General features: G+C 45.8%; 1 protein-coding gene across 7 annotated transcripts in view; it reads right to left on the bottom strand.

Annotated features, from left to right (window-relative positions):
* st6galnac (ST6 (alpha-N-acetyl-neuraminyl-2,3-beta-galactosyl-1,3)-N-acetylgalactosaminide alpha-2,6-sialyltransferase) overlaps nucleotides 1-20,038 on the bottom strand; it is a 57,958-nt gene extending 37,920 nt beyond the window's left edge. Inside the window, exons 1-3 of one of the 7 annotated variants that reach the window (XM_038777935.1) lie at nucleotides 19,738-19,844; nucleotides 11,699-11,803; nucleotides 3,519-3,643 (exon numbers count right to left, since the gene is read on the bottom strand). In XM_038777935.1, the coding sequence (XP_038633863.1) occupies nucleotides 3,519-3,619 (101 nt within the window). In that variant the 5' untranslated portion in view covers nucleotides 3,620-3,643; nucleotides 11,699-11,803; nucleotides 19,738-19,844. Of the gene's footprint in view, nucleotides 1-3,518; nucleotides 3,644-3,830; nucleotides 4,006-11,698; nucleotides 11,804-19,699 lie in introns of those variants that run through there. The other 6 variants (XM_038777934.1, XM_038777932.1, XM_038777937.1 and 3 more) reach the window with 6 other exon arrangements.
* Nucleotides 20,039-20,997: the final 959 nt, after the last annotated feature.

Below are 20,997 nucleotides of genomic sequence, written 5' to 3'. Positions count from 1 at the left end.
GGAGGGGGGGGAGAGATGGGGAGAAGAGAGAGAGTGGGGAGAAGAGAGAGAGTGGGGAGAAGAGAGAGAGTGGGGAGGAGAGAGAGAGAGAGAGAGAGATGAAAGAAGAGAGAGAGAGGGGGAGAAGAGAAGAAAGAGAGAGGGGAGGAGGGGGAGGAGAGAGAGAGAGATGCGCGATCAATAACTACTGAAACGAGGATCTAGTCTGAATTGAAGGCTTTGATCAATAAGATGTTTCCCCAGCAGCTCGAGTACCGAAAGGAGGCCGGCTGCTGGGAAACACGGGTTCTTATACCCCGCCTCACTGGGCGGAGCTGCCTTACGTTCCGACCAATGAAATTCAAACACTTGGGCCAATGAGCAGCGAGCCTTCTCCACCAATGGTAGCTCACACTCCCAGGTACCATAGTACCTCTAGTCATACTACCACAGAGGGGAGAAGAGAGAGAGGGGGAGAGAAGATAGAAGAGAAGAGAGGAAAGAAAAAAAAGAGCAGGAAAGCAAGCTTTGGAAAAGGGTTCTGAACAAACACCTCTATCAGAAGAATAAGTTGCTACATAAATGCAAGTATTACCTTGGCCTGTGTGTGTAAGTGGCATGCCAAGGGCGGCCTGGTAGCTCAGTGGGTAGCACTGTTTTTTCACAGCTCCAGAGACCTAAATTGACTCCCGGCTTGGGTCACTGTCTGTGCAGAGTCTGCACATTCTCCCCGTTGACTCCAGATGCTCCGGTTTCCTCCCACAGTCCAAAGATGTGCAGGTTAGGTGGATTGGCCATGCTAAATTGTCCTTTAGTGTCCAAAAACACTAGGTGGGGTTGCTGGGTTACAGGGATAGGAGGGAGGAGTGGGATTCCCTTTCCAAGGGCTGGCACAGACCTAATGGGCTGATTGGCCTCCTTCTGCACTGTAAATTCTATGCTTCTATTCTATGATTAAAGTAATGTTTAATGGGAACTATCGTGCTAAGGTTAAGAAACTGCACGTAATCTGTTAGCGTTCGAGCTGAAGTACATTTCAATATTGTTTTCTTTTAATAAATTTTGTTTAAAAAATAACCAAGCCCTATTTCTGATATTATCACTCCTGGAACGAATCGATCTTTCCGCACTGTCTTAAAAACTTTATAAAGTTCTGGTGTCTGGTCCAGACTCTCAGCCACAGTCGAGAGCTGACCAGGTGTCCGTAACAACTGCCGGACAATTTCTGCATTAACTTCCTTTTTCTTTATTGTAAATCTCTGGCACTTTACCGTCTGTTCTTTTACAGCTGAACAACTGCAGCGAACTAAGGTGTTTGGAAATCAGATGCCATGACATTTTCCATGTCTCTGGTGAAATGTAATGAAAGATACAGACTTGCAAAAGGATATTGATTGCCATTAGTAGACCCCATTCATTTCCATGGGTACTCATCAATTGACCTTCCAGCTTATTGAGCTAGTTTCAAATGATTTGTTCCTCCATTCACCCAAGCAGAGCAAAAATCATATCATCCTTATCTCAAAATTAGTTTTCCTTTTTGTGTGCAGAAGCTGTTTTGTATTCTTTAAAGGGGATTCAATAACTTGAGGCTATTAGGCACCTCCCCTACCAAACTCGTATGTTAACAGCGATCATGTGCAGATGACTGAAAAACATTTTCTAAACCTATACCCCCTCACTCTAAACTTTTTAGAAAAATTAAATACACATTATTGTTGAAATGTACAGAAAAAAGAAACACAGCTCATTTCCTTCAAACTCAACACAAACACTGTGATAATTTGGAAAGTTCAAACAATAAATAATTTTAAAAGCTGCACATTGCAACCGTACGGAAAGGAGACTTTATTTCAGGAGCGCAAAGTCCAACAGGGATCAATTATCTTCCAAGTGTTTTTCAAGGTAATTTAGACATTCTGAATTCTCCCTCCGGACTCAGAACAGGCGCCGGAATGTGGCGATTAGGGGCTTTTCTTAGAAACTTCATTGCAGTGTTAATGTAAGCCTACTTGTGACAATAAAGATCATTATTATTAATTGGTAGATCAGGCACCAATTTAATCTCCCCAAATTCAACAGTAATCGGAAATTAACCTTCCCATCACACCTTGGACAATTGTGTGGCAGGGGGCAAAAGGAAGTGTACAGAATCACACTCCATTCCCCACATTGAAACATAAGAATAAGTGCCTTTTGTTCCAGCCCAATGCAAATAGCTGTCCCCTCTCCCCCATATGTCACAATAACTAAGCACTTCTACGTGATCATGGACAAACGGTAGGGAAGTTTACGGAGCCAGATACTAAAGAGGTGCACAGCCAGACAGTCCCACTCCAAAAGGATTCTGACGCTGAAATCAGCTCACAGGGATAATGACTAGACCCCCACAATCCCTAACCTGCCAAAAACACGCGCACACAAAAAGGGGTAAAAGCAAATTACTGCGGATGCTGGAATCTGACACCAAAAAGGGAAAATGCTGGGAAATCTCAGGAGGTCAGGCATCATTGTTGGGGAGGGGAAAAAAAAGAGCTAACGTTTCGAGTCCAGATGACCCTTTGTCAAAGGCCTCTTTTTGCAGTTATTATTTTTCCCCCCTCTCGTTTGTTGGGAGTTCGTTCCTCAGTGGGGGGGGCGGGGGAAGAGACAAAAAGGTGGAAGGGACTATAAAAAGTCATTCTTTAAAACAAAAGTGGAAGATTCGAGAATGAAAAGAAACTACAGATTGGATCAGTAAAGTGTAAACCAACTGGGCAACATGACTGTAGATCCGTACCTCCTATTGTACAAACCAGTCCCCTGTATGGGGGTGTGTGTGTGTGTGTGTTTGTGTCGGCCACTTGGGAATGAACAGATAAACAGTTACTGCCTTCACAGTCAGCAGCAAGCCTTCAGCGTCGGCAATGTAGCAACAAACAACATTCCTCTCTCGCCGGGAGAGAGGGAGAAAGAAACGTGTTCGCAGACTCCCTCTGCTTGTAAACTTTCAATTGCTCGAAAAGGTACAAGTTGGGGAAACTTGCAAACGTTTGAATTCAGTTTCGCCAGCAAAGCAAAAAAAGTGACCCTCACCGGGTGCGTGGTCACCCAGTCCATTTATTATTAACTCACAGCAACTTGGGTGTCTGCAGTTTGCCCTGGACATGAAACATGTTGGAATTTTATCCAGAAACATTCTGCTGCCATATCATTGGTTCTTTAAAAAAAAAATGTCTACTTTTACTGAAATAAAACACACAACGCGAGGGAAGATCACACACACAGCAGGGGGGGGGGGGGGAGAAATATTGTTTTTTTTGTTGGAAAAGAAGGAAGGGTGGGGGATATATTTTATCCACACATGGGGAAACAAAATCCTACAGGACAAGTAGAATCAACTACATTCCGTTTATATTTTCGCAGCAATTAATTAACTCACTGACAGCAAAGGAGGGTAGAGAGGCAATGACTAATTGGGAGTTAATTTTATTAAGAACAGTAGGGGGGCTGGGGAGAGGCGACACCACCCCACACACACACACACACACACTCTGTACCTGTCCGGCGATCCATTCAGTAGAAAACAGTAGACACAAAGAATCGTGACACAAACGCCACCGCTTATCAGGGCCAAATTCTTGACAGTCGCAAACCTCATTTCAAACGGTTCGGCCACCGACAACTTCACAAGAGTAATATATAGCGGAAGAGAAAGAAAATCCACATTGAATGGAGGGGGCGGGAGTGAGAGCAAACACAATCCCACAACCACCCACCCCTTCAGCTCATTTCAAAATGCACCAGCTTCACTGTCCTGGGATTACAAAACTTCCCCCACCCTCAATAAACCCGAAGGTGAAAACACTTACCAGGTTTTGTTGCCAGAGTATTGACCGAGTTTTGCCCAGCAGTATAATTTGTGGGCTGGGGGGTGAATGGAATGAGTAAGGATACAAAGTCTAGAAGAGGTGTGAATGGCAGGAATGCGGCATAGTTTCCCATCCAAAAAGCAAAAACATTTAAGATGAAACCAGGGAGGAAACCAAATAGAACAGATAACACTCTGAAGTAAGTCTGGGAACTCAATGTACAGTATGTGGTCGCTAATCAAAAGGCGAGATACTGTCATACGATCCGTACAGTTCAGACAGAGGCCATTTGGCCCATCGAGTCTGCGCCGGCCCTTGGACAGAACACTTTACTTCAGCCCACGCCTCCACCCTATACCCATAACCCTACCCAACCGTTTGGACACCAAGGGGCAATTTCACATGGCCAATCCATCTAACCTGCACATCTTTGGACTGTGGGAGGAAACCGGAGCACCCGGAGGAAACCCACGCAGTCGCAGGGAGAATGCACAAACTCCGCACAGGCAGTCACCCGAGGCTGGAATTGAACCCGGGGCCCTGGAGCTGTGAGGCAGCAGTGCTAACCGCTATGCCATCCCTCAAGCTCAAGGAGCTAAACCGGAGACCGAGGGCAGAGGAGAGGTCAGTGTGAGAGCGAGGTGGAGAATGGACATGGCTAGTCAGTCAGACCCTCAGGGTCATGCTCGTGGACTGAATGGAGGTGCTCTGCAAGGCCATCACCCAATCTGCGTTGGGTCTCCCCAGGATACAGCAGGACACATAGCGAGTGACACATATAAATTGACAAAATTACATGTAAATCACTTTCACCTGGAGGAAGTGTTCGAGGCCTTAAATATTGGGGACAGAGGAGGTAATGGGGTGGGTGTGGTTTTGTTAGGTCAGTTGGCTGGAGGGCTGATTCATGATGCGGATCGATGCCAATAACACAGGTTCAATTCCCGTACCGGCTGAGAGTAGAAGGCCGCGCCTTCTCAACCCTGCCCCTCACCAGAAGTGTGCTGACCTTCAGCTTAAATCCCCACCAGACAGCTCTCCCCTTCAAAAGGGGAAAGCAGCCTAATGTCATCAGGGACTAAGCCAACTTTCACTTTTATTTACCACTTTCATACAGAAGACCAGGGTATTGCAGAGGAAGTCTGTCCAGGACAGTATGTCTTCAGGAAGGTTCCATAAGTTAATTCAATTCTTCATTACTGTATTGTACAAAGATGTGCAAGTTAGGTGGATTGGACATGATAAATTGCCCTTAGTGTCCAAATTGCCCTTAGTGTTGGGTGGGGTTACTGGGTTATAGGGTGGAGGTGTTAACCTTGGGTAGGGTGCTCTTTCCAGGAGCCGGTGCAGACTCGATGGGCTGAATGGCCTCCTTCTGCACTGTAAATTCTATGATCTATGATGTACAAGTAGTTCTATAGTTAAAAGATAGAAGCCAGGAGCTGTCTTCATGCCGATGTCTACACACCGCTTTGCTCAACACCACACGGACCCGTGGGTCAGGTGCTTTCTTACATCACTGTGTGGGTGATACTGTACTCAGGTCACACATTAACCCTGTATGTACTGGACCCTTACACTACAAGAATGGTCCCTTTGTCATGTTGAGAGGAGAGGGCAAGGGAAGAGGTGTTTGTTGGTAGTAGAAATAACAAGAGGTTGATCCGTTGATTATGGAGGTCTAGTAGTGTGGAAGAGGTGGACAAGGTGAACCCTATTGTGTTTCTGGGAGGTAGGGGAAGATGTGGGAGCAGGAGTATGGGTAGCGAGGTACAGACAGCCAAGAGCTTTGTTTGCCACTAGTGAGGGAAATCTTTGGTTGAGGAAAAAGGAAGACATTTCAGAACACTGATCTGGAAGGTTCCACCACCAAGAACCACCAAGCAGACAGAGAAACTAGGTGAATGGAAGCAGGGTGTTAAGAGGTATAGTTGAGGTAGCTGTGGGAGACAGCAGGCTTTCACTGACTCTTTCTCGAGAGTCTACTCTCAGAAATTGAGACAGAGAAGTCATGAAAAAAGAAGAGTTGGGGATGGACCATTTGAAGATGAAAGAAGGGGAGAAATTAGCAGAAAAGTTGCTAAAATTAAATACTCAGGGAGTCCGGTAGTAATAGCTTCTGAGAATTTGGAGGACCAAAACATATGAACATGATTAGTGGGGGTCCCCCCCCGCAACATTCACACACATCTTCTACCCCCTCAAAGATTTGGCTCATCCTCGCCCTCATGAGGTGCGCTCTATATACCACTTTCAGCTGTGGAACAAGGCACTTCGGGTTAGGGGGAAAGGGTCAAGGGAAATGCCGAATCGGGGGAACCACAGATCTGAGCCTTTCAAAAATGGGAGGAGAAGGGGATTAAGACACTGAAAGATTTGTTTCTTGGGGGTCGGTTTGCAGGATTGAAGGAACTGGGAGCGAAGTATGGGCTGGAGCAGGGGGAAATATTTAGATACATGCAGGTAGGTTCGGGACTTTGCCAGAAAGGAGATAGAGCTTCCCGGTGGAGCCAGCCTCCACATCGTTGGAGGAGGTGCTGACGACAGGGGGACTGGAGAAGGGGGTAGTGTCAGCGGTTTACAGAGCTATTTTGGAAGAGGAGAAGGCCACTGGAAGGGATCAATGCAAAGTGGGAGGAAAAGTTAGGAGAGGGTATGGAGGGGTTCTGGTGTGAGGTGCTCCGGAGACTGGACGCCTCCATCTCATGCGCGAGGTTGGGGCTGATACAGCTGAAAGTGGTATATAGAGCGCACCTCATGAGGGCGAGGATGAGCCAAATCTTTGAGGGGGTAGAAGATATGTACGAATGTTGCGGGGGGGATGCCCACTAATCATGTTCATATGTTTTGGTCCTGTCGAAAGCTAGAGGATTACTGGAAGGAGGTGTTTAGGGTAATTTGGTGCACGTGAAACTGGACCCGGGCCCCCGTATTCGGGGTGTCGGACCAGCCGGGGTTGGAAACGTGCACGGAGGCAGATGTCGTAGCCTTTGCCTCGTTGATCGTCCGAAGGTGGATCCCGACGACATGGAGAGCAGCCTCTCCACCCTGTGCCCTGGCGTGGTGGGGGGGGGGGGGACGTGTTGGAATTCTTGACTCTTGAGAAGATTAAGTTTGAACTGAAGGGAAGGATGGAGGGGTTCTACAATTCATGGACATTATTCATTATGCACTTTCAAGAACTGGATAACATTAGTTGGGGGAGGGAGGCTGTGTATATCGAGGATGACTATGGGTGATTCCTGATTCCTTTTTGTCATTTGTTTTTGTGAACATGCGGACTAATGTTTGGGGTTTGGTGGGAGGATGGGATCGTTGCTATTGATATGGGGATTAACATATCCGTTATTGATTATTGTTTATTGTTGGTGGGTGTAAATTCGGGGGAGAAAAAAAGAATTAAAATATTTTTTTTTTAAGAAAGAAAAGTTGCTAAAATTTTCTGGTTTAGACAGAGAACTGCACTGATACTGTCATTAGTGGGTCAGGAAAAAGGGGCAAGAGCGGGCAACCAAAAGGCAGACGGAGCTTGGACCCATGTGGGTACCCATAGTAACCACTTTGTTTTGACTTTTTGTTCATTCGTTCGACATTCGCTCGACACTGGCTGGGTTAGCATTTATTGCCCATCCTTAATTGCCCCTGTGGGGCAGTTAAGAGTCACCCACACTGTGGGTTTGGAGTCATAGGCCAGACCAGGTAAGGACGGCAGATTTCCGTCCCTAAACTACATTAGTGAACCAGATGGCTTTTTACAATCGACAACTGTTTCATGGTCATTATTAAACATTTAATTCCACATTTTGATTGAATTCAAATTTCACCATCTGCAGTGGCAGGATTTGAACCTGGGTCCCCAGAGCATTACTCTGGGTCTCGTTTACTAGTCCAGTGACAATACCACTACACCACCACCTCCTCCTAAATTAAAGGAGAAGTTGTTCAACGCAAGAACAAGTTCAGCCAGGCGGAGAAGGGTGGTACCAGATGGAGACTGGTTGGGCTTCACTTCAAGGAAGAGGTGTCTAGCTGGAGCCTGCAATATGCAGTAACGTTGCCCAAGTCCCAGATGACCATAGGCTGTTCCCCCTTTGAGGGGGAAAGCTGACTGGTGGTGACTTAACCTGAGGGTCACCACACCTCAGGCCAGGGGCAAGGTTGAGAAGGCGGGGCCTTCATGAATAACCTCAGCTGGGATCCGCTGTGCCACGAGACCTCCCCATGCACCATTATAGAAGGTATTAAACCAATAGTTGAAGCATAGTTGTTCAGATATGCAAATAAGGGAAGGAGAAACACTATTTAGATCAATGTACTTTTAGCTCTGTTGCTCGTTCTGGGTGAGTGTGCTTAACACTCAATTTGGCTCTGTTTCGTTCCTTAGCTGTGGAGTCGCCAGGTATCGTTAAGATACCGCCACAAGTTTCAAGTTCAAGTTCAAAGCAATAACTCCATACACCAGTTAGTAAATTCATACAAGACACGTTTATTATATAACAGTAATCTACTAATCATGCATATAAAACTATAAGACTAGGCTAATCCTACCACTAATAGGCCAAATACTTATCTGGATAAGGGGACTGCCGGATCAGGGAACAACGGCCTCTAGCTTTGTCCTGGGTCCGCAGGCTTCCAGTAGTTATGGACTAAAGGGGGTCAGAAGTGTCTACTCTCGTAGCGTGCGTTGTATGACACTTACTTGGTGGCGGCTGCTGTCCAGGCCTCTCCTTCTCAAGGTTCTTCTGCTGCAACGGTGTTCTGCTGGGAGGACTGGCCGGTCAAGGAGAGGCTGGCAGAGAGAGAGAGCTGGGGCCGCGGTCTCTGTCTTATACCTCTCTCAGGGTCTCGCGCCCACCTGGGCGGACCCCTCTATACACTCGCAATCGATTGGGTCTCTTCCCAATCGATTGATTTGAATTCCCCAATAACGGGGCAGTATCTCGATCACTGGGCGGTTCTTGGGACTTATTGTTTTGGACTTCTTTTGGCGCCGAGAAGTCTGACCTTCTATTCAATGTATCGATTGGCGTTAACTTGTTTCCATTGTACCTGGAGATCGCCCGGTATCACCTCATTAGTATGCTAACTTGTTTTCTTTCACAGTGCTGTCTGGTTTCTGCAGTAGTCAGAATACACAAGCGCTTTGCAAGCTGCTTGCTTTTGCAACATGTCCAATTTCCCTGCATTCCTTGCAATCTTCCATTTTGTGTTGGGCAGTGGTCACCCCAGGTGGCTACACCTCCGACGATGCAAAGAGAGCAAATTTGCATTTATATAGTGCCTTTCACAACGTCAGCACATCCAAAACAATTTTTAACCAACATTTTGTTTGGCAAAGCAGCCACTGGTGTTTCTGTTTTTTAGATATAAATTTAAAGTACCAAATTCTTTTTTTTCCCCCAATTAGGCGCAATATAGCATGGCCAATCCACCTATCCTGCATACCTTTGGGTTGTGGGGGCGAAACCCACGCAAACATGGGGAGAATGTGCAAACTCCGCATGGACAGTGACCCAGAGCTGGGATCGAACCCGGGACCTCAGCGCAGTGAGGCAGCAGTGCTAACCACTGCGCCACCATGCCGCCCCAAGTAGCCACTGTTGGAATGCATCGAAATGTAGCAATAGCACAAAGGGAATTGAAATAATTACCAAATAATCAATTTTTTTTTAAAGTAGTGATTTGTTGAAGTTGGAAAACCATTCTCTAAAATGGAAATGGGTGGAATAAATTTGTGGCATGGCGATTCTACACTGTGGTGCTAAATCGAGAACACGCACATCGGAAGCTGCCTCTATACAGTATTTCAGGACAACAACTGGGGTCCACAGACTCTGGGATTCCCAAAGGGATACGCCATATATTGTGACAGTGCTTGCCAACCAGGAGAGCCTTGCAGCCCGGTGATGGGCCAAAGCATCTTGGTCAAGCGTAAGTGAATGGGTGGCAATCAGAGGGAGAGCTTGGTATGGGTTGGAAGATGAGGTGGGAGTGCAATCGCTACATGTGCAGGACATACAGAGTGGAGCTGGCTATCTGAAACAACAAGGAAGTTCACAAGGATAGACTGACTCTGTAGGAAGAAGCAGACACATCCATCTGACTAACAGCTATAAATAAATACTAGTTGCCCGAAAAACCTTATTAAAACATGATTTCCATGCAGCATTACCATGAGCTTATACTGTCTTATAACGCTAGACAGGGATTATTGATTATTAATTAATTAGAAATGCAGTCTTTGAAACAAAGGAACATTTGAGAGCCAGTGTTTTGGGATATTTATTCATACTGACTGCAAAATTGCAGTGGTAGAAATTCACACAGACACTCACCGGTTATAGTTCTATTTCTGTTTTACAAAATCCCTCTAGATTTTGCACTTGGGAAGAAAAAGTTTCAAGGTAAAATTCAAGCCTCACGTCTTGTACTGGATCCAGTTTAAGGGTCAGCCGAACAGGACAAGTAATTAAACAAAATCTGTTTAGTTACTGTTCAATAAAAGTGAGGCAGGATTATTTAAGAGACACGTGCAGCTATTGAAGTGCGAGTGAGCATTCTCTCTGCCGCCTGAGCCCACATTGAGCAGAAAATCGAAGACAAAGCTAAAACGATTGGGGTGGCTTCTCTGGAAAAGAAAGGTTCTCGTTGTAAATTCCAGAAATGCAATCCTTAACAGAAGCGGCCAAAAGCAGCCAAGCACCGAATAATTACAAGAGATGTTTAGTAGATCAAAGTCACTCAGACCAGAGGAAACAAAAAAAAATTGCAGAATTTGCAGAAATGTGCGAATAATTTATTTGGGGATCAACTAATTGGAAAAAATAGTCACATGTTGGGTCACGATCAGAGGTTTCAAATGGGTTAAAATTAGATACATTGCATGCACAAAGATCATGACACCAATTCGATAAAGGATCAAGCTCCAAGTCTCAAAATGTAGCTTCTATAAATGATCCACGAGAGTAGAAATCATCTCTCCCCATTTTGCCCTGCTACACATCAAACCATCGTGGATCACCAGGGTTTAAATTCTCTTTGACACTGATATTCAAACTGTGCTGGTAGGTATATTTCAGGGAGGGCATCAGATCACAACGGGGATGGCAAGCAACTCCATTACCCCATCCCCTTTCCAGGCTGTCAAGAAAAATCGGTCAGGAAATTGAGATATTTTTCTGTTGGTAATATTCTAGCCATATGTTTAAACCGTTGAGGCATGTGAAATGGAATTAAACCAAGGGACACAGGGACTGTGGGAATGTAGATTGCATTTGATATGAAAATCAGCCTAGTAAGACATCAAAGAGATGTTTAAATCAGATAATTTGGTCAGGATAGTTACAGAACAGGAATAGATTTCAATGGGTGTTGTGATTCAACATATGCAAGGGAGTGAAAGAAAGACGTCATAGGTAAAGCATGGAAAAAGTGTTTAGAATGTAAAAGAAGAAAAAGAGATGGAGATAATGAGAGATCAAAGGGAAATAATGTATTTAGAGAGATATTGAAACGTATGAAGGTATCTACTTTGGATCTGAGCCAACAGCAGGAAACCTGGTTAACTCCATTGAGCCTTGTGAACAAAGATCTGAAAAGCCGACTGCTGGGACATATCAGAGGGCACGCCAAGGGAGAATGAACGGCACTGAGTGGTGACGTTACCGGAGTTTTATAGACATTAAAATCTTGCTGAACGGTTTGGGGAAGATTTGTTTGGAATGGTTTAAAGTATTGGTATTGTGTGACGGCATTGTGGAATTTAAGTATCAGGTTTTCCTTCTGGGAGTTTGAACAGCTCGGTTTTTACCATTAGCCGTTCCCTTAACAAGGCAAAAACAAGAGATGTAGCATTGCCTTTTTACCTTCTCCTCCCCGTCGTGGTCTCCAAACACTCCTTTCTGGTGAAACAGTGGTTTACATGTACTTCTTTCAATTCATACTGCATCTGCTGCTCCCAATAGGGTCCCCTGTACATTGAAGAGATCAAATGCAGACTTTGTCAACGTTTCGTGCACAAGTGAAGCATAGCCACCCGAGTATAGTCACCTGTCATTTGAGTTCTCTGCCTCGGTCTCACTCTGACCTCACTGTCCTTGGCCTGTTAATGAGGCTCAACCTCAGCAAACTGGACCACATCTTTTGGTTAGGCACTTTGCCGCCTTCTACCCTCAGCACGGTGATTGTTTATAAAATACTGTTCCCCAAAGTGCTAAAGTTGGGAATTAGGTGCAGAGGCAGAGGAGGTATTATTTTTTATTTTAATTCTTTTTACTTTACCCCTGTTGCTGATGAGTGTTTTTGTTTAATCTTTTAAAACTGTGACTTATCATCACTTTACTAAATCAGTAACTGACTAAATAGGCTTTCCCAAGAGAAGGAAAATAATCAAATCAATAAAGTAGGCAGACTGGGGAAGGTGGTGTGCAGTAACCAATCAGCCAACAGGCAAGGACAGGAGGGCAACTATATTAATAATCTAGTCACAAGTAGGGTTACAGTAACACCGCAGTGAAGTTACTGTGAAAATCCCCTAGACGCCACGCTCCAGTGCCTATTCGGGTACACTGAGGGAGAATTCAGAATGTCCAATTCACCCAACGAGCACGCTGTTACAGCAAGTCAGCAAGGTTTAGGGATCCAGCATGTTGTTGATGGAGATGCCTCAGTTTCTGGAATTTGAGCAGCAGGTTCAAGATATTTACAACAGATGTTGACGAGCGAGCACAAGGATTATAGGATGGATGGGCAAACTAACCATGGTAGTCAGGGGGACAGTTCTCTCCAGGCACAAGCAGGACTGCTAACTGTTGTCTTCTGTGCCTGGTACCAGGGCTAAAAGACATTTACTCGTGGCAGGAGTGGAGTGGGAGGGGTGGATCTAATGTTTGTGACCGATGGAGGTGTGAGTGACATAGGGAGTTGGGAGCGATACAACCATTTCAACATATTAAATATACCGAATAGTTTACAGTTGTAATGGCAAATTTAATTATATATTTTAAAACATATCTTGATATGCTTCAGGCATAACTTAAAAACCTCACAATACGAATTGTGATGCAAATAAATCAACAAGATCTCACAAATAGCAATGGGTTCACAGTTTAGGAATGGATGAGAAACGTCATTCAGCCCATCACTATCCAAATAACCAGTTCATCTATTTCAATCATTTTCAAACTCAGGATCGCCACCCATGGAGCAATCAGTCGCAGTGTTCCCCATCTCGGGAAGATGTGCCATCATTTTGTAAATAAATTTTGTGCACCCAATTCATTTTTTTTTCCAATTAAGGGGCAATTTAGCATGTTCAATTCACCTACCTCGCACATCTTTGGGTTGTGGGGGTGAAATCCACGCAGACACGGGGAGAATGTGCAAACTCCACACGGACAGTGACCCAGGGCCAGGATTCGAACCCAGGTCCTCAGCGCCGCAGTCCCAGTGCTAACCACTACGCCACATGCCGCCCTATGTAGAAACTTTTACAGTCGGTTTTTATGTTCCCCGCAAGCTTACTCTTGTACTCTATTTTCCCCTTCTTAATCAATCCTTTGCTGAATTCTAAACTTCTCCCAATCCTTAGGTCTGCTGTTTTATCTTGACCAATTTCTGTGCCACTTGCTGGGATCTAATACTATCTCTAATTTCCCTTGTAAGCCACAGTTTGGCCACCTTTCTTGTTTGACTTTTGCACCAGACAGGAATAAACAAATGTCGCAGTTCCCCCATGCGCTCTTTGAATGTTTTCCATTGCCTATCCACCGTCATCCCTTTAAGTAACATTCCCCAATCCATCACAGCCAACTCACGCCTCCAAACATCAGTTTCCTTTAATGAAAATTCAGAAAGAGTCTCAAAATCAACTGCATCACTCTCCCATTATGGCCGCTCATTTCCAAGGGGCCTGGCACGAGGAGATTGCCAATGATTCCTTTCTCATTACACAATATTCAGTCCTGGATGGGCCTGTTATTTAGTTGGTTCCTCAACGTATTGGTCCAGAAAACCATCCCGTATACACTCCAGGAATTCCTCCTCTAAGTATTGTTACAAATTTGATTTGCCCAATCTATAGGCAGATTAAACTTGATGTTCCTTTCTTGCAGGCATCTTTAATTTCCTGTTTAATGCCACTAAGTTTTGGAGGTATATAATATACACACAAACCCTCACTAATGTCTTGTGTCCCTTGGTGTTTCTCAGTTCTACCCACACAGATTCCACATCAAAATCGGTGCTAATATCTTTCCTCACTGTTGCATTAATATCCTCTTTACTCAGCAATACAACCCCTCTGCCTTTTCCATTTTGTCTCTGTTCTTCCTAAATACTGAATACCCTACAACTATTTGTGTGATTAATTCATCCATTTAATTGCGAATTCTCTGTGGCGTTAAAGCTTGTATTTTTAATATTACCTTTCCCTCTCCCATTATTTTTTTTTAAACTGTGGTCCGGTTTGATTCTGGCCCTTGATTTCTTGGCCTGTCACTTTTCTTATTCTACTTTCCATCTTTTGTTCTTGTCCGTGTTCCCCCCTCCTCGGACTCCATAAAAACGGTTCCCATCTCACTGCCATGTTAGTTTAAACCCTCCACAACCACTCTAGCAAATACTCCCCCACCCAGGACATCAGTCCCAGTGCTGCCCAGGTGTAACCTGTCCAGTTTGTACCAGTCTCATCTCCCCCAGAAGTGGTCCAAATGTCCCAGGAATCGGAAACCCTCCGCCTCACACCATCTCTTCAGCCATGTGTTGATCTAATATATCCTGCTGTTTCTACTCGGACTAGCACGTGGTACTGCTGGTGATCCTGAGATCACTACTTTTCAACTTACTTTTGTAACTCACTATATTCACCTATATCATTTGTATCAGTGTGTACCATGACCACTAGCTGTTCACCCTCCCCGTTCAGAATGTCCTGTAGCTGCTCAGAGACATCTTTGATCAGACCATCCTGGAGTCTCGTTTGCATCACAGAAATGCCTATCTATTCCCCCTGCAAATGAATCCCCTCTGGAGAGGCTTTCCCAAGCTGCCGGTGTATACCTTACTGAAGCGGTTGTTCCCCCCGGATGTGGAAGAGGAGGATCGGGGATATATATGGGTGGGGCCAGGCCGGGCCGGGGGGGGGGGGGGGGGTTGAGCGCAGGTGGTGAGGATTAAGGACAAATGGGAGGAGGAGATAGGATGTGGTGTGTGGAGTGAGGCAACACGTAGGGTGAACTCAACCTCCTCGTGTGCGAGGATTGTTTGATTCAGTTTCGGTGGTGCACGGGGTGCATGTGACTCAGGCGAGGATGAGTGGGTTCTTCCAGGGGGTGGTAGACGAGTGTGAGCGGGGGCCAGCAAATCAAGCGCATATGTTCTGGGGCTGTGAGAAGTTGGAGAGATACTGGGGGGGGGGGGGGGGGGGGGGGTGTTAGGGATGTTATCAAAGATTGTGAGGGTAGAGGCCAGGCCGGACCCGATGGTAGCGATTTCTGAGGTATCGGAAATGCCGGAGTTGATGGAGGGGAGGAATGCCGACGTTATGGCCTTCGCTTCCCTACATGCCCGGCGAAAGATTCTGCTGGGAAGGAAGAAGGAAGTCAACAACGCCACCGGGGGTGGCGGCCTGGCTGGGGGTCCTGTACGGCTTTCTCTGGCTGAAGGAGATTAAGTTTGAATTGAGACAGCGGTGCTAGAGAGGCCCGGCCAACCACGCCCACATGTTCTGGTCTTGCCCCAGACTTGTTGAGTACTGGACAGCCTTCTTCGAGGCTATGTCCAAAGTGGTGGGGGTGAGGGTGGAGCCATGCCCGATAGTGGCGGTCTTCGGGGTTTCAGACCAGCCAGATCTATTCCTGGGGAGGAGGGCGGACGCCCTTGCCTTTGCCTCCCTGATTGCCCGCCGTAGAATCCTGTTTGGCTGGCGGTCAGCAGCACCACCCAGAGCTGCAGACTGGCTGTCCGACCTCTCGGAATCTCTCCAAATGGAGAAAATCTAATTCGCCATCCGAGGGTCGGACGACGGCTTCCACAGAACGTGGGAGCCATTCATGCAACTGTTCCGGGACCTGTTTGTGGCCAACGTACATGAGGAAGAATAGTCGGGTGGCCAAGAACCAGGGGAAAATGGGCGGGAATCGGGGGAAGGTAGCCGGGGGGAGGGGGGGGGGGGTTGGGCTACAGGCTCGGTATGGGGGTTTGATGGCAAGCCAAGGCCCAAAACCAAACTATAAATAAATGCCTATAAACATGTGCCTCGGCCATATTGGGGAATGTAAAATATGTATGCTGGCTAAAGGGGGCGGCCACAATTATTGTTATGAAAATGCTTACCTGTAAATATTCATGTTAAATTTTTGTGTTTTCCTTTTTTTTTCTCTCTCTCTAATAACTTGTAATTTGTCATATATAAAATATGAAAACTCAATAAAAAAACATTTATAAAAAAAAAGTTTGAATTGAGAGGATCAGCAGAGGGCTTTGAGACACTGAGGATCGTTCATGACCATGTTTGAGGAATGGGGGGGGGGGGGGGGAAGGCTGTGAGATGTGGAGAATGTTGTTTGATTTATTTATGCTTTTGTACTTTTGAATATGTTAGGAATAAAATTAAATTAAATTAAAACGTAGCTTTTTCCTGTGATGTACCCCTGGATTTATTTTTCAAATGCAACATGCTGGTGTCCGTTGCAGATCCGACTGTGTCTGCCGTCTGCTCCCGGAAGGTAAAAGCCCATCAGTCCAAGCCTTGAATATGTTCAAGGACTCGGCCCCCACAGCTTCTAGGTCCTACTTACCAAAGCCACTGCTCGCCTTGCTGAGCAAGAGTAGAAAAGAAAAAGAGCACCTTGTTTCCTCCTGACGAACTCCTTCCATCGCCAAACTCCAACTTAAGCACTCGACTACAGCCCAAAGCAGCATCTCCTCAGTCAACAAACTCCAGATTATACTGTAGCCCAAAGCAGCAGTTCCTCAGTCACCAAACTCCAACTTAAGCACTTCATTCCAGCCGAAAACAGAACCTCGGTCACCAAACTCCAACTTAAGCACTTTATTGCTGCCCAAAGCAGCACTCCAGTGCAGACAACGTCAGCACTGTAAAATGATTCGCTTTTGTATTTGAGTCTTGGTTCTGAATGCCTGCTTAAGTCAGTTACCAAACGTTTTGCCAGTATAAAATACTCAGCGATTAGCACAAAAGTAAGGAATCCAAACTTTTAAAATATATAAATATAGAGGTAACCTTAACCTAGTCATATTCTCCCCCACCTCTCTGAAAACCAGCTGCATAACAAATACAATTTTAAATGTTTTATTGTTCCATCGTCTCCGCCACCTGCCAGTAATTGGGAGTGGCAGGTACACAGACTGTGCCAAAATCATAGAATTTACAGTGCAGAAGGAGGCCATTCAGCCCATCGAGTCTGCACCAGCTCTTGGAAAGAGCACCCTACCCAAGGTCAACAACTCCACCCTATCCCCATAACCCAGTAACCCCACCCAACACTAAGGGAAATTTTGGACACTAAGGGCAATTTACCATGGCCAATCCACCTAACCTGCACATCTTTGTGAGCTGATCCAACAAAATAAAACTTAAGATAAGCACCCTGAAAGTTACATTTAAGCAATCTTAAAATAGGGTTTCCAACTGTGATTAAATGTGTTCCTGGAAGTTTCATCGCCTGAATTTTCCCCGGTGCATTTCCAGCCATTAGTCGGCCAACACACCCATCCTGGTGGTGCCCATTCAAAAACACTATTGACCAATTGGACAATGCTTGACCAATCAGCCAAACAGTCTAACCTCCACTTCCCCTTCTTCCAATATTTTTTATACCTGGTAAAGGGAAATGTTCAAAGGATATCCCGATGATGTTTCTCCAGGATCGCACCCGGGAGATCGATCCTCAATTCCTGGAGACTCCAGGTCGTGGCAACCCTACGCAGTCCTTAGCCATAAGGCTGGGCCACCACCAGAAAAAATAATCTAATCCTGAAGTGGACATCGCAATTCAGCCACATCATAGACATATCCCAGGAAAACTATCTTAGCCCATCCAGGCTGATCAAGAAGTCCACAAGCACCCAAAAATATTACTACATCCAATTGTTAAATGTATTGCATGTTCTTTTTCATTCCAACATCAAATCCTAAAGTAGTTTTTGGCCATTTTCTCTCTCTCCACCCCACCCTTTGATTATTGTTTAGACTCATTTTCCTGATGATCTTTTCTATAATATTTACCAAACACCATAATAATAATAATAATAACTTGTCACAAGTAGGCTTCAATGAAGTTACTGTGAAAAGCCCCTAGTCGCCACATTCCGGCACCTGTTCGGGGAGGCCGGTACAGGAATTGAACCCACACTGCTGGCATTGTTCTGCATTACAAGCCAGCTATTTAGCCCATTGTGCTAAACCAGCCCCTTAGTTAGTCCTTTCTCACAAAGACCTAACTCCTGGCTCTTTTGTCCGCTACCTGCAGTTGGAGATAGTACTCAACATACGGAATGCGCCTGTGAGGCATGGCCAACACCCTTTGCCTGCGTATGCAGTGATGATACCGGTCTTGGAGGACTGCTGTGGAGGCAAGGTACACAATTGACCCAACGTGTTTACCAGCCTTTTAATTTAAAAATAACACTGACACGCACGATAAGGTTTCTCAGGAAATAAAGTTCACAGCCTGTATTGCTGGGTGGAAAGGAAGTATGTTAACACGTGTGTGTGTGCATATCTCTCACATAGATGTCTAGAGCTTTCTAATGACTGCAAGTTTCAACGTGTAAAATGCTCCTGCCAATTATTGCAGAGGAGCGCCACGCTCCATCACAGGAGCTCAAGACAGCAAACTTTCTGCTGACTTCCCACATGCTCCCATTTAAATCACCTTAAATGTTCTGGCTTGAGACAATTCACACCTCTTTAACCTGTGATTATCCCTCTCTCTGGATCTGCAATGATTTGATTACCTGCAAATGCTCGCATTCCAAGCATTGTCCGGTATCTCTGACTTTGTCTATATAAATGTTTCTGAAACCTACCTCTCCATTCACCTGAGGAAGGAGCTGCGCTCTGAAAGCTCGTGTTTGAAACAAACCTGTGGGACTTTAACCTGCTGTTGTAAGATTTCTTACTGTGCTCACCCCAGTCCAACGCCAGCATCTCCACATCATCCCATTGAAATCACACACTTAGATAGAATTTTTTTAGAATTTACAGCGCAGAAGGAGGCCATTCTGCCCATCGAGTCTGCACCGGCTCTTGGAAAGAGCACCCTACCCAAGGTCAACACTTCCACCCTATCCCCATAACCCAGTAACCCCACCCAACACTAAGGGCAATTTTGGACACTAAGGGCAAATTATCATGGCCAATCCACCTAACCTGCACATCTTTGGACTGTGGGAGGAAACCGGAGCACCCGGAGGAAACCCACGCATGCACGGGGAGGATGTGCAGACTCCGCACAGGCAGTGACCCAAGCCGGAATCGAACCTGGGACCCTGGAGCGGTGAAGCAATTGTGCTAACCACTATGCTACCGTGCTGCCCAAACTTCTTAGCAAAAACAAAAAAAAAGGACAGTCATTGTTCACAAGAGTTAGCAGCTAGAAATCAACACTGTGTCGCTTAGCAAAAAGAGAGGACAGGGATTACTCACAAGAGTTGGCAGCTAGAAATCAACACTGTACCCACCACCCCTCCATCCAGAGATCCTGAATTGACACATTTGCACTGCATTGCAACCGACCTCTCCACTTGCCTCGGTCCCTTTAAAATCCCTCCCCTCAAACACTTCAATCAAAATGCCGACGGCGGCACAAAGCACCCCAGAACAACACAATTTTGGAACTAACCTGGGGGCCGCTCTGTTATCTAGAAGGAAATAACCTACTTCAGGAGCAGTGAGCAGGGAGGCAGCTTTGTTCACAAGTTGAGCTGCTGCAGTAACTTTTTGTCCCGTGGACAGAGAGAGAGAGAAACAGCCTCTGCAACTACTCCCCCTCCCCATTCCTCTTTAAGCTTCTCATCCATTGGACCATTCGTTGCAAACTTCCTGTAACAGGGTTTTTTTTGTGGGGGGGGAACCTTGTCCCAGCCAATTCCTTTTGCCCGTTGCTTTGCTCTTGGAGATGTTGAGAGGAGCATAAAGGGTTTTTTCTTTTGAAAAGCGACTTTTTTTGTCACCCGCCTGCAATTCTAAAACCCTGAACACAAAGAACTAGTCACATTAAAGTGTAGTAGAGGGGAAAGGCAGGAGTCAGCTCGCACATTGTAACCTCCCACATTGTAACCTCCCACAAAGCGAATTGACATGTTTGATTGTCTAACCTTGTCATGACCATTTTGAAATGTTCCTTTGATTGCATTGTATTGATTGTATGGAACACTTGAATATCATTACATTTTCTGTAATGGCCACTTTGAAATGTTTGGAATGCTCTTTCAGATACTTTACGAATGAAGTATCTTTTTGCAAAGAAAATAAATCATTTTTGTATTGATATTGATGGAAGGAGGGATTGAAGATGTGACCTCCAATACCTTAACGACAAAGGCAGCAGATGAATGGGAACACTATCACCCCCCAGTTCCTTTTCAAGCCGACCTTGGATGCCTATTGCCCAGTCCTTCATCATTGTTGGGTCAAAATCCAGGAAGGGCCTGGCCATCAGCAGGAGAGGAGCATTTTTACATCCATGGGGGCATAGGAATTAGGAGCCGAAGTGGGCAATTCAGCCCTTCGTGCCTGCTCGGCCATTAGGTCAGGTCATGGCTTGCCACACAAAGGGAGGTGTTGCAGCGCAGTGGGAGGCATTCCCGCCTCTCGAGATCCCGGTTGGAGTCCCACTCCAGGACTTGATGGCCAAGGAAGGTTCATAACGCGGCCAGACAGGGTGAGAGTTGCAAACCCTTCCAAACACCCCTTCCCAAAAAACCCTCTCAACACCTCCGAGAGCAAAATAATGGGCAGAAGGAATTGGCTGGGACAAGGTTCAATTTTTTAAAAACCCTGTTACAGGAAGCGGTAAGAGCGGGGGGTGGGAGAGACTCCTGGTCAACCACGCTCGATGCAGTGTGACGCCCCTCAAACCCCCTGGCAGCACAGTGGAGACCTGTGCCGGAAACAGACAAAAATCTGCCTGAGAGGTGG

The sequence above is a fragment of the Scyliorhinus canicula genome, chromosome 18, assembly GCF_902713615.1.
Source record: "Scyliorhinus canicula chromosome 18, sScyCan1.1, whole genome shotgun sequence".
NCBI classification, from domain to species: Eukaryota; Metazoa; Chordata; class Chondrichthyes; order Carcharhiniformes; family Scyliorhinidae; genus Scyliorhinus; species Scyliorhinus canicula.
The sequence above is the reverse complement of the archived record's forward strand: the minus strand, read 5'-3'. Positions and strand labels throughout refer to the sequence as shown.